We start from the raw sequence: 13,160 nt of genomic DNA, 5'->3' as shown, positions 1-13,160 counted from the left end.
TGAAAGGAGGAAGAAAATATTTACTTATGAAGACATAAAGGGAATTTATGGCACGGGGTTACAAGATTGAAATGGAAGCCTATGGAAGAATATAAATATATTTACTGGCACTGTTATCTGCATTAGATCAATACTACTTGTAACTGTGAGATCCAGAAAAGAATTCATTTGCTCAACTGGAACACTTTACTGCTTCAATATGCATCTCAAAATCTCTCCTAGCTTCATGCCTTCTTGATCCAAGTGAAGTATTTTGCCATGCTCTCATAGCTTCAATATGGCAGATTTCTGTTGTAATGCCCCTGTATGCAGATCAAGAAAAGACTCAAGATTTTCCAACTATTAAAACTATTGGCTGTAAAATCATAGACCTGGAGTACATAAATTCTTGATTAAGATTATGACCAAAGTGATAAATTCATAAAATCTTAACGTAATTTTAGCAAACTTACATGTAATAAATGTTTAATCTAGAAATATGCAAAGTTTACATGGAATTTGTTTCCACTTCCTCATTTACCTGACTGAGTTAACAATCCTGCCCATGTCATCTTCAGTGTCATCTCTCTCATTCTGTAAACCATTTGGCACTGACTTTAAGGAAGATCTGCTCAGCACATTCTCAGATCTGCTACTGGTGAGTGAGTGTCTCAGTGGGCTTTCAATATTTCCCTCATTCGATTTAGATTCCTCTTCCTGGTCATCACTAACTCCAGCTTCCTGGATTTCGCGTTGCTCAGCAACCTCAATCAGCTTTTGGTGTAGCAGCTCGGGGGTTTCCTTAATTCGCTGCTGAATCAGTGGTGTGAGTGGGGCTTCAAAACTAACACAACTGTCTGTTTCATCAGTCAGTGACAGTACATCCAGAGAATCCAGGCTACTGTATGATGTGCCTTTCATCAGATCAGATTCCACAATTCTTTCAAACGTTGAACTAAATCCATCTCGACTGTCCTTCACTTGGACTTGCTCTTTTGCTATGGTTGCATCATCAAGCGTCATCTCTTCAATTAACAACCTATTAACAAATCATGAGAACAAAAGAAAAGGTAATTTTCTTTATTCAACAGTATAATGAATCATTCACCATTCTATTGAAAAGGATTTGCTCACTTAAGGTAATAATAAATGTATTGCTGTTCTTTGAAAGCTTTAAAACATGAGTTTAATTAACACATATGTATTGCATTTCGTATCTGTCAATAATATTTTCATATGTAAAATGACAGAATCAATTGTTCACTCAAATGTGATGTTGCAAAACTCGTGTTCAGAGACAGAGAGCTCGGTTAACAGAACTGTACATCGACGGTTAAGACTAGTACTAAAGTTAAGAGGCAGATGAGTTGTTTTTTCTTCAGCTAATCAAGGTATAAAATGTGTTCCAGGTGACCTCATAATTTTGCTTCAATATCCAACTTCTTTATTTACATGTTAACTCCTGTCACTCACACTTGGATGGGAAACCTTTGAAATGGAGCACACAGTGCATATGATTAAAAAGCCTCAGACGAAGCAAAGTTGGAGCCATGTAAATATGAGAAATATGAGTTGAAGTGAACAATATATCCTATCAAAACTATTCCAGTAATGAATAATAATATGGCTGAAATATTTTAACTCCACTTCCCCCTAGCCGTCACTACATTCTTTGGTTTTTAAGTATACAAAAGAATCTGTCGCTGTCAGTTTCCAATGCACTCATCAAATGAACATCCACAGTTGCCCGAGGAGAAGATATCCAAAGATTCATAACCCTGGGTGAAGTGATTTCTTCTCATATCAATTCTAAATGGCAGTCTTTATCCTGGAATTCTGCCAGAAATAATACCAGCCAGCATCTATCCTGTCCTTAGTCCTGATGCAGGGTCTGTACGCACAATTCCTACTCCTCTAACAATTTGTCGAATTCTCCCAGCAAACAGGTTTTATGCTCTATCCTCTTAAGATGATCATGGTCATAAACTTTGGTGTGTTGTATTTTTTTTGACTGGAGATAGAAATATACTTCCTTGCCAATTCACCACTTGTGATGCACAAAGCTTATCCCTTTGAGTTTTACCTTACAGCTTAAAGACAGAGGACATCACTGGGTTAATCATTTGGTATCAAAACAAAGAAAAATAAGTGCTATATTTCTGAACTATACTATAACATAATCTGGAGACCTCCCATTTGAAAGGTAAAATTCACTGGCATTGCACTCATATTTGATTTCTGAGTAAAATTCAAACTTTCCTGAGACATCTATGGAGAGCTGCAATCATCTATGGAGCATTACAGTGAAACTCTGTAGAGGGAGGGTCAGATTAAGGCATTTCCACATAAAATGTAAAAAACTGTGAAAGCCAATTAAGCATTCAGAAATATTAATACACTTTAAAAAACTGTTTCTTTTACATCAGTGTATTTCACTGAACTCTCTCAAAGCCCAAACCACTAACTGAAATTAATGTAACCCTGACCATTGAAATTTCATATCCCACATTCCAAAATTCATGTTCTCTTTTCAAATTATGATTTACAATAGGCGCAATTGACACCAACACCATTATTAAACATGCATTCAAATATAAACTGCAAGATGTTTGAGTTGACAGAAACAATAGCTTTCAGTCTAATATTGTCTCCCATTAGGCAAGGCTTCCTCAGGAAGAATGTCAGAAAATGACTGTAACAATCAGAACAGTTGAAAATCAATAGACAATAGACAATAGACAGTAGGTGCAGGAGCAGGCCATTCGGCCCTTCTAGACAGCACCACCATTCACTGTGATCATGGCTGATCATACACAATCAGTACCCCATTCCTGCCCTCTCCCCATATTCCTTAACCCTGCTATCTATAAGAGCTCTATCTAACTCTCTCTTGAAAGCATCCAGAGACTTGGCCTCTACTGCCTTCTGGGCAGAGCATTCCACATATCCACCACTCTCTGGGTGAAAATTTTTTTCTGCATCTCTGTTCTAAATGGCCTACCCCTTATTCTTAAACTGTGGCCTCTAGTTCTGGACTCACCCATCAGTGGGAACACACTTCCTGCCTCCAGTGTGTCCAATCCCTTAATAATCTTATATGTTTCAATTAGATCCCCTCTCATCCTTCTAAATTCTAGTGTATACAAGCCCAGTCGCTCCAATCTTTCAACATATGACAGTCCTGCCAATCCGGGAATTAACCTTGTGAACCTACGCTGCACTCCCTTGATAGCAAGAATGTCCTTCCTCAAATTTGGAGACCAAAACTGCACACAATTCTCCAGGTGGGGTCTCACCAGGGCCCTGTACAGCTGTAGAAGGACCTCTTTACTCCTATACTCAATTCCTCTTGTTATAAAAGCCAGTATGCCATTAGCTTTCTTCACTGCCTGCTGTACCTGCATGCTTGCTTTCATTGGGTGATGTACAAGAACACCTAGATCTCATCCCTTTTCCTAACTTGACTCCATTTAGATAGTAATCTGCCTTCCTGTTCTTGCTACCAAAGTGGATAACCTCACATTTATCCACATTAAACTGCATCTGCCATACATTTGCCCACTCACCCAGCCTGTCCAAGTCACCCTGCATTCTCATAACATCCTCCTGACATTTCACACTGCCACCCAGCTTTGTGTCATCAGCAAATTTGCTAATGTTACTTTTAATCCCTTCATCTAAATCAAAGCAATCCAAGTAATTTTCAGTAGGGGAACCTAGTTATTATTATCACATATAGGCAGATAAATACCTGTAATGGGAATTCCTGAACACTGAATTGTTACTTTTTCCTCATTGACAACTCAAGAGCTAAAAGGAATAAATTTGATAATCTACAAAAAGCTGATAAAACAAGTTTCTCATACTTAAACAATTTTGTGTTATTAACAAATATGCTTCAGGATATTTCAGCCAATTTTCAAGAGAAACTACGTTAAAATAGGGGTTCATTGCAATGTTGTAATTTTCTAAGCAAGCATTCCTACAGTCCTTTTTGAATTAAGCACCTAAACGACATAAGGTAATGTTAAGTTAACTCATTGTGCCAAAGCATAACTAATTAACAATTTATTAGTTTATAAAGGTACATACTGAAGAACAACATGTACTGCAAAGTATCGGTAGTTCAACCTGCCTATGGGAGCAGATTTAAAAACAAAAGCAACATGAAATTTAAATAAAATAAAAATTGCAAAGACAATCAGGTTTGGCAAAGAGATAAAGAAACTGAGAAGATATTGGGTGAAGTAAAGAATATAAATATAGGAGGACAGTTAGAAAACACCTCTGCTGATATGGAAGTGTGGCATGTGATTTATATGATAGAGATAAATAGCACCAATTAAATTAAATCTGATTTGTATCAATGTTCATTGCACAATTATCCCCAAATAATACTTCATGTCACATATTCATTGGAACAACTGAATTTGTTACAAATGCTTTATGTGGAATACATAATCATCTAATCAATATCACCAGCAAGTCCAATTGTGAAGTACTGGCCTGAACTACTATAGCTGTGAATAAAAGGTTTATCAAATCCAACAAACATTGTGACATCCATATTCAAAGTTTAAAGTACATTTATGTCACCATATACAACCCTGAGTTCTACGTTCTTGCAGACATACTCAATAAATCTAATAGCCACAGTAGAATCAATGACAGACCAGTTGTCTTAAGTTCAACCAGTGTGCAAAAGACAACAAACCATGCAAATACAAAAAAAAGACAGAATAAATAAATAAATGAATAAGCAAGCAAGAAATACTGAGAACATTGATGGGTTGATGGGTCATGATGGGTTCCTGAACCTAGTGGTGTTGGTCATGAGACTCCTGTACATTCTTCCTGACGGCAGCATTGAGAAGAGAGCATGACCTGGGTGGTGGGGGTCCCTGAAAATGGACGCTGCTTTCCTGCTCAATGCTCAGTGTAGATGTGCTCAATGTTAGCGAGGGCGTTACCGATGATGAACTGGGTTCCATTGCCTTTTGTAGTATTTTCCATTCAAGGGCATTGTGTTTCCATACCAGGCTGTGATGTAGTCAGTCAATATACTCTCCACCACACATCTATAGAAGTTTATCAGAGTTTTCGATATCATGCCGAATCATCATAAACTCCTAAGGAGATAGAGGCGCTGCCATGCTTTCTTCAGAGAGACAACAGAAGTGATGAATGCTAATGACCAAAAGAGGAACAGAGGAGAGATGGAAGGCTAAACTTCTAATACTTAATCTCTCGTGTTTATAATGCTTAAATGTTCCCTGCTCTGTCAGTCATTATGTATCGGCATGACCACAATGCTTTGGCCAGTGCATCAACAATGTAAACATCAATTGGACTATAAATGCAAATATACGGTATATGCAAAGTATATACAAATGGTAGGTGCAATACCTAAAACCAGTATATTATGCCCAAACAATGGAGACTACGATGGGATGAGGAAAGATTTGGCTAGTGTAGACTGGGAATACAGGTTATATGCTGTGATGGTTGAGAAACAGTGGAAGACTTGCAAAGAGATTTTCCGTGGTGCTCAACAAAAATGTATTCCAATTAGAAGCAAGGACAGTAACAGTGGGGAGAGCTAGCCTTGGATAACTGAAGAAATAAAAGGATGCATCAAACTAAAAGCTCGTGTATACAAAGTCGCCAAGAGTAGTGGGAAACTGGAAGTTTGGGAAAACTTTAAAAGGCAACAAAGAACCACAAAGCAAGCAATAAAGAAAGGGAAACTAAATTATGAAAATAAACTAGCATAAAATATAAAAACAGATAGTAAAAGTTTTTATAATAATATAAAGCAGAAAAGGGTAGCTAAAGTGAATGTAGATACCTTGGGAGACAAGAAGGGGGTATTAATATTGGGTAATTAAGAAATGGCAGAGGTTTTGAATAACTATTTTGTATTGGTCTTCATGGTTGAGGGCACGTCTAATGTGCCAAAAAGTGATGTTATAGCTGCGATGGAAGGTAAGGACCTCGATACAATAGCTTTCACTAAGGAGGTAGTGCTGAGCAAACTTTTGGGTCTGAAGATAGCTAAGTCCTCTGGTCCTAATAGAATGCATCCCAGGGTACTGAAAAAATTTTCAAGAAGTTATAGTAGAGGCTTTGGTGATAATTTACCATAATCCTCTGGACTCTGGGCAGGTCCCAGCAGATTGGAAGATGGCGAATGTCACGCCACTGTTCAGAAAAGGATGTAGGCAAAAGGCGGTAACTATAGGCCAGTTAGTTCAACATCTGTAGTTGGGGGGAAATGCTTGAAGCTATCATTACAGAAGAAATAGCAAGACACCTGGAAAGAAATGGATCCATCAGGCAGATGCAGCATGGATTCAGAAAGGGCAGGTCCCATTTGACAAACTTACTGGAGTTCTTTGAGGATATAATGAGCGCAGTGGATAGAGGGGAACAGATAGACGGTATTTATTTGGATTTCCAGAAGGTGTTCGATAAGGTGCCACATAAAAGACTTATCCATAAGATAAGGATGCATAGAGTTGGGGATGATGTATTAGCATGGATAGAGGATTGTTTAACTAATAGAAAGCAGTGAGTTGGGAAACATGGGTGTTACTCTGGTTGGCAATCAGTGGTGAGCGGTGTGTCACAGGGGTTGTTGTTGGGTCAGCAACTGTTCATGAAATACATTAATGACCTGGAAGAGGAGATCACATGTAGTGTATCTAAGTTTGCTGATGATACTAAATTGAGTGGAAAAGCAAATTGAGCAGAAGATACAGAGTCTGCAAAGAGATATAGATAGGTTAACTGAGTGGCAAGGGTCTGACAGATAAATGAGGTCATCCACTTTGGAAGGAAAAATGAAAGAGCAGATCAGTACTTAAATGGTAACAAGTTGCAGCATGCTGCTGTGCAGAAGGACTTGGGAGTGCTTGTGTACGAATCACAATAGGTTGGTTTGTAGGTGCAGCAGGCTATCAAGAAGGCAAATAGTATGTTGGCCATTATTGCCAGAGGAATTGAATTTAAGAGCAGGTAAGTTATGCTGCAACAGTACAGGATATTGCTGAGGCCACACCTGGAGTACTGTGTGTTGTTCTGGTCTCCTTACTTGAGGAAGGATGTACTGGCTATGGAGGCGGTGCAGAGGAGGTTCACTAAGTTGATTCCAGAGTTGAGGGGGTTAGACTATGAGGAGAGATTGAGTCACCTGGGATTGTACTCGCTGGAATTCAGAAGAATGAGAAGAGGTCTTACAAAAACTTATAAAATTATGAAAGGGATAGATAGGAAGTTGTTTCCACTGGTAGGTGAGACTAGAACTAGCGGATATTGCCTCAAGATTTGGGGGAGTAGATTTAGGATGGAGATGAGAAGGAACTGCTTTTCCCAGAAAGCAGTGAATTTGTGGAATTCTCTGCCCAGTGAAACAGTGGAGGCTATCTCAGAAAATATATTTGAACTACAATGTTGGAAAGTGTATGGTCATGCACTTTGGTGGAAGATATAAATGGGCAGACTATTACTTAGATGGGGAGAGAATTCAAAATGCAGAGATGCAAAAGGACTTGTCAGTCCTTATGCAGGATACCCTAAAGGTTAACCTGCAGGTTGAGTCAGTGGTGAAGAAGGCATATGCAACGTTGGCATGTAATTCTAGAGCTATAGAATGTAAGAGTACGGATGTGATGTTGAGTCTCTATAAGGCACTAGTGAGACCACACCAGAGTATTGTGTGCAGTTTTGTGCTCCTTATTTTAAAAAGGATATATTCACATTGGAGAGGGTTCAAAGAAGATTTACGAGAATGATTCGAGGAATGAAAGGGTTACCATATGAGGAACGTCTGGCAGCTCTTGGGCTGTATTCCCTGGAGTTCAGGAAAATAAGGTGGGGGGGGGGGATCTCTTAGAAATATTCCGAATGTTAAAAAGCCTGAACAGATTGGATATAGCAAAGTTATATCCCATGGTAGGGGAGTCTAGGACAAGAGGGCACGACTTCAGGATTGAAGGACATCCACTTAGAACAAAGATGCAGAGAAATTACTTTAGTCGGGGGGGGGGGTAAATATGTGGAATTTGTTGCTACGAGCGGCTGTGGAGGCTAAGTCATTGGGTGCATTTAAGGCAGAGATTGATAGGTTCTTGATTAGCCAGGGCATCAAAGAGTATGGGGAGAAGGCAGGGGAGTGGAGATGACTGGAAGAATTGGATCAGCCCATGATTGAATGGCAGAGCAGACTCGATGGGCCGAATTGCTTATTTCTGCTCCTATATCTTATGATCTTATATTTAAGACAAGGTTGGATACATTTTTCCTTAGTACAGGAACATGAGTTTATCAGCCATGATCTTACTGAGTGGCGAAACTGGCTTGACGGGCCGGATGACCCAACTCCGCTCCTAATTCTTATGTTCTTATGTTCTATGCATACTTTAAGTTCACATTTCTATCTAAGCTAGTTGTTGGATCACTGATGTAGCAGTTAGTGTTACTGTCTAATATCTCCATAAACCCAGTACAATCCTGACCTTGATGTGTGCAGAATTTGCACATTCTCTCTGTGAACTTGTGGGTTTTCTCCAGGTGCTCTAGTTTCCTTCCACATTCCAAAGAAATGCCGGTTGCTAGGTTGATTAGTTACAGTAAATTTCACCTTAGTGTGGGCTAATGATGAAAAGTTGATTGGTAATTGTGAGAGAGAATAGATTGCAATGGTAAAGGGAAATGTGGAAAAGGGAATGGGCCTCACAGGATTCTTCCCCTGGGAGTCAGCATGGACTTGATGGGCCAAATGGCTTTCTTCAGAGACATAATTAGTAAAATTGTTTTCACATATTAACAAATGGTCAAACAACTCTTTTGCAATCCCTATATGGTCATTTAACTATCAGCATACACGCATGTATTTGCATTACTGAAGCCAGAACAGTTGCAGGCTAAGAGCTTCAATTCTTCACTCAAGAGATGATAATTCAGCAGATTTTGAGCTGAGACGGTGATAAGGAGGTATACAGCAGTGAGGTAGATTGGCTGGTTGAGTGGTATCACACTCAATGCCAGCACAATTGTAGGCATAAACCTTCACACCTTTTGAAGACATCTTCAAGATGGGTTGACTTAAAAAAGCTGACATCCATCATTAATTATCCTCACCATCCAGAACATGCCATCTTCTTGGAAATACAGGAGCCTGAAGCCCGACACTCAACAACTCAGAAGCGGATTCTTTCCTGTCAGCATATTTCTAAATGGTCCATGAACCAATGAACAGTACTTCATTATTCTTCTTTTGCAGTATTTATTTCATAATTTATTGTAGTGTTTTGCACTCTACTGCTGCTGTAAAACAATAAATGTCATATCATATAAGACAGTGATAATAAACCTGATTCTGAAGTTAATACAAATACAGATAGTTGATAATTATTGATGAATGTCAGCTTTTTTAAGTCAACTCATCTTCAAGATGTTTTCAAAAGGTGTGAAGTTAATGCCTACGATGGAGCTAACTGAGCCTACAATCCTTTGCAGCTTCTTGTAACCCTGTGCATTAGAACCCCTATACCAGGCTGAAATATCATCAGTCAGAATGGTCTCCACCATATTGCCATAACAATTTCCTAGAGTCTTTGGTGACATATCAAATCTCCTCAATCTCCCAAGGAAGTAGAGCTGTGGCATGCCTTCTTTGTGATTGCATCAATGTGCTGGACCCAGAACCAATCCTCAGGGATGTTGACACCCAGGAATCTAAAGCTGCTCACCCTTTCCACTGCTAACCCCTTCCAAAACCCTTCCAAAAGTCCACAATCAATTCCTCGGTCGTGCTGGCATTGAGTGTGATACCACTCAACCAGCCAATCTACCTCACTGCTGTATGCCTCCTTATCACCGTGATACTCCTGCATACAATCATCACAGTGATATTTGTTTCTGAGCTTCGCGCTCCCTGAAGTACAAATCAAAGTAAATATAATTAAAATTTAAATTATAAATCATAATTAGAAAATAGAAAAGGCCAGATATTTGGAAGGTATGGCCCAGATCTGGGTTAGGATCTGTTCAGCAGTCTTATCACAGTTGGAAAGAAGGAATAAAAGACAATAAAATGTTCTGAGTGTAGTTTATCCTTTGCTTTTTTCCCCTTTATCATATTCCTATCAGATATATTCACATAAACACAGGCAAATACTAAATCCAAGTAATCTGAACTTTTGTTTCAAGTGTCTCTTACTTCTAATTTTATTAATTATGTTGTTCTTCTCGAAAGGAATAAATGGCAGCTGCATCATTCATAACACAACTAGCTAAATTCACTCCAATTAGATATAAAAAAAATACAAGCCAAGTAATTACACTTCAACAACAAAAGGTTTAGATAGTCTGAGATTTGTTGGTATTAATGGTAAATTATGTAAAACATCACTTAAGATGTATTTTCCCTACATACATGATGTAATTTATTTAAATGTGATGCAATTAATGTAATGAAATGTATTTGTTATTAATACCAACAGATGTGATGTAAATCTTTGACAAAGATCTTTGTGTCCTTACTAGCAACAGGTGAGATTCCAGAGGACTGGAGAGTAGCAAATGTTCTGTAGGAAATAAAGTACAAATAATTGTAGGCCAGTGAGCCTTATGTCAATGGTAGGGAAGTTAAATGAAAGGATGCTGAGGGGTAGGATTTATTTGCATTTGTAAAAACATGGCCTCCTTAGGGACAGTCTGTATGGGATTATGCAGGGCAGGATGTGCCTTTATTTGATCTAGTTGAGGAGGCAACAAAGGAAATGGATGAGCGTAAGGCGGTGAATATTATCTCCATGGAGTTTAGTAAGGCATCTCATGATCTGAATCAGGCTTATTATCATTGACATATGTTGTGAAATTTGTGGCTTTGCAGTAGCAGCACAAAGACACAAAAATTACTATAATTTACAAATAGACAGACAGACAGGTCAAAGAGGAATAGGAAAGTAGTGTTCAAGGACCATTCAGGAACCTGATGGCAGAACATGCTGTTCTTAAAACATTGGATGGGAGCCTTCAGGATCCTATGTCTCCTCTCCAATAGTTGCAATGAGAAGAGAACATGTTCTAGATGGTATGCGTTCTTAATGATGGATGACGCCTTCTTGAGGCACCACCTTTTGAAGATGTCCACAACCCTCTGCAGACTCTTCTTACCCTGCATATTAGAACAACATAGTGATACAACTATTCAGAATTCTCTCCAGTGTACACCTGTAGAAACTTGCTAGAGTTTTTGATGACATACCAAATATCCACAAACTCCTAATGAAGTTTAGCTGCTGGTGTGTCTTCTTTGGGATTGTATAAATGAGTTGGGGCCAGGATCGATTCTCAGAGGTGACGACAGCCAAGAACTTGAACCTGCTCCCCATTCTACCACTAACCTCTCAATGTGGACAGACTTGTGTTCTTCCAACCTCCTCTTCCTCATGTCACAATCAATTCCTTGAACGTGCTGATGTTGAGTGAAAGGTTGTTGTTGCATTACCACTCAACCAGCTGATCTATCTCATTCCTAGATGGCAACTGAGATTCTGCCAACAATAGCAATGATGACAGCTTTTAAGGTAGGTTGATTCAGAAGATAACAATATACAAGATCCAGGGTGAATTGCAAGTATGCCTTCAAAACTGGCTAGACCATAGAAGATGGGGAGTAGAGGCAGAAGGCTGTTATTCTGACTGGGGATCGGGAACGAATGGTGTTCCAAAAAGATCATTGCTGAGACCCCTGTTTTTTTCTAATGTATATCAATGACTTGAATGAAAATGTAGATGGTTAGATTAGCAAATTTATGGATGAAACCAAGACTGGTGGAGTTGTGGCCAATGCAAAGGTCTATCAAAGACTACTGAAGAGATATAGATCAGTTGCAGATATGGGCAGATAGACAGGGTTAACCTAGGCAAGAGTGAGGGGTTGTATGTTTGGAGGTCAAATGAAAATGCTGGAAGGACCAGCAGCATCTATGGAATGAGAAGCAGAATTAATGTTTCAGGTTAAAGATCCTTCATCAGATGAATGATGCCACATTTTCTGTTTCAGATTTCCACTAACCACATTTCAAAAAATTATATTCATGTTACAACAGTAAAAGAAATGTTTTGTTTCACACTTCCAGTATCAGACCTATAATGCATTTTTTTTTAAAAAAGCAGGACATGACTATGCATAATAATGCAAAAACATTATGTTTTCTTTAGTCGGCTAATATTTTTCTTGTTATACTGGCAAAATTACAACCAACATGATGATGCAAAATCAAGCACTGTTGAGATTAACATTTTCCTATGTCCAGGCTAACAAGAAACCCTGGAACTCAGAAGGCTCTCGTTCTACAAATTACCTTTTCTGCTCCTCCTCGTAACATTTCATCTGTGTGTCATTTCTATGTATGCTGCTTTCCTCTGAAAGAATATGGCAGTCATTTTTCTCAGTCATTTCCATGAGTTTGACATGTTCTGATCTTTCACCAGTGTTCTCCTCAGTGTCCAGTTCACAGCTTACTCCATTTGCTAATGCTCCAGGTAAGCTTTCAACAGTTCCACTATCAGCACATTGCATTTTTGGTTTTGCTATTACATCAGTCTCAAGTGCAAGACTAAAAATGTTCTTTATGTCTGCGTTATGTTCTTGATCAGGGTCTCTGGGCATACTTAAGTCCTGTGTTTCATGTTTTTGATTAGCTACTGTTCCTAAATTTTCAGGTGCATTCATTGGTCTTTCATCAGCAATGCTTGGGTTTTGTTCAGTTGTTTTCTCCTCAGATCTTAAATCAGGAGTAAGTCCAGAGCTTAACGTGTCCATCCTTACAAGGATCTGTTCATGGCCATTTGAAGCTTGACTCTTTGTAGTCAATGCATGATAATTACTTCTGCTTTGGATAAATGGTTTCTGCCTGTTTTCAATACCATCCTCTGAGGTATAAGGTGTATTTTGGTCTTGGCTCATGTCAAAAGATGAAGGTGAATAATCTGTGTGCCTTGCAACCGTTCTCTGTTCCGTTACTAACACTCGATGGGGCTAATCAGTAGGAAAGCAGAAGAAAACCTAAAGATAAATAATACAGAATAATGCTACAATTAGCAAATTGAACATAGTATTAAACAGGAAATAATTATTATCAGAACTGATGCACTTGTGATACAAGAAA

The 13,160-nt window shown here is 38.7% G+C and overlaps 1 protein-coding gene across 1 annotated transcript in view; it reads right to left on the bottom strand.

Annotated features, from left to right (window-relative positions):
* LOC132405155 (PH and SEC7 domain-containing protein 2-like) overlaps positions 1 to 12,958 on the bottom strand; it is a 128,237-nt gene extending 115,279 nt beyond the window's left edge. The window contains exons 1-2 of the mRNA XM_059989856.1: positions 12,354 to 12,958; positions 521 to 1,018 (exon numbers count right to left, since the gene is read on the bottom strand). Of these exons, the coding sequence (XP_059845839.1) occupies positions 521 to 1,018; positions 12,354 to 12,958 (1,103 nt within the window). The remainder of the gene's footprint in view (positions 1 to 520; positions 1,019 to 12,353) is intronic.
* Between the last annotated feature and the right edge of the window lie 202 nt (positions 12,959 to 13,160).

This window comes from Hypanus sabinus, chromosome 15 (assembly GCF_030144855.1).
Source record: "Hypanus sabinus isolate sHypSab1 chromosome 15, sHypSab1.hap1, whole genome shotgun sequence".
Classification (NCBI taxonomy): domain Eukaryota; kingdom Metazoa; phylum Chordata; class Chondrichthyes; order Myliobatiformes; family Dasyatidae; genus Hypanus; species Hypanus sabinus.
The sequence above is the reverse complement of the archived record's forward strand: the minus strand, read 5'-3'. Positions and strand labels throughout refer to the sequence as shown.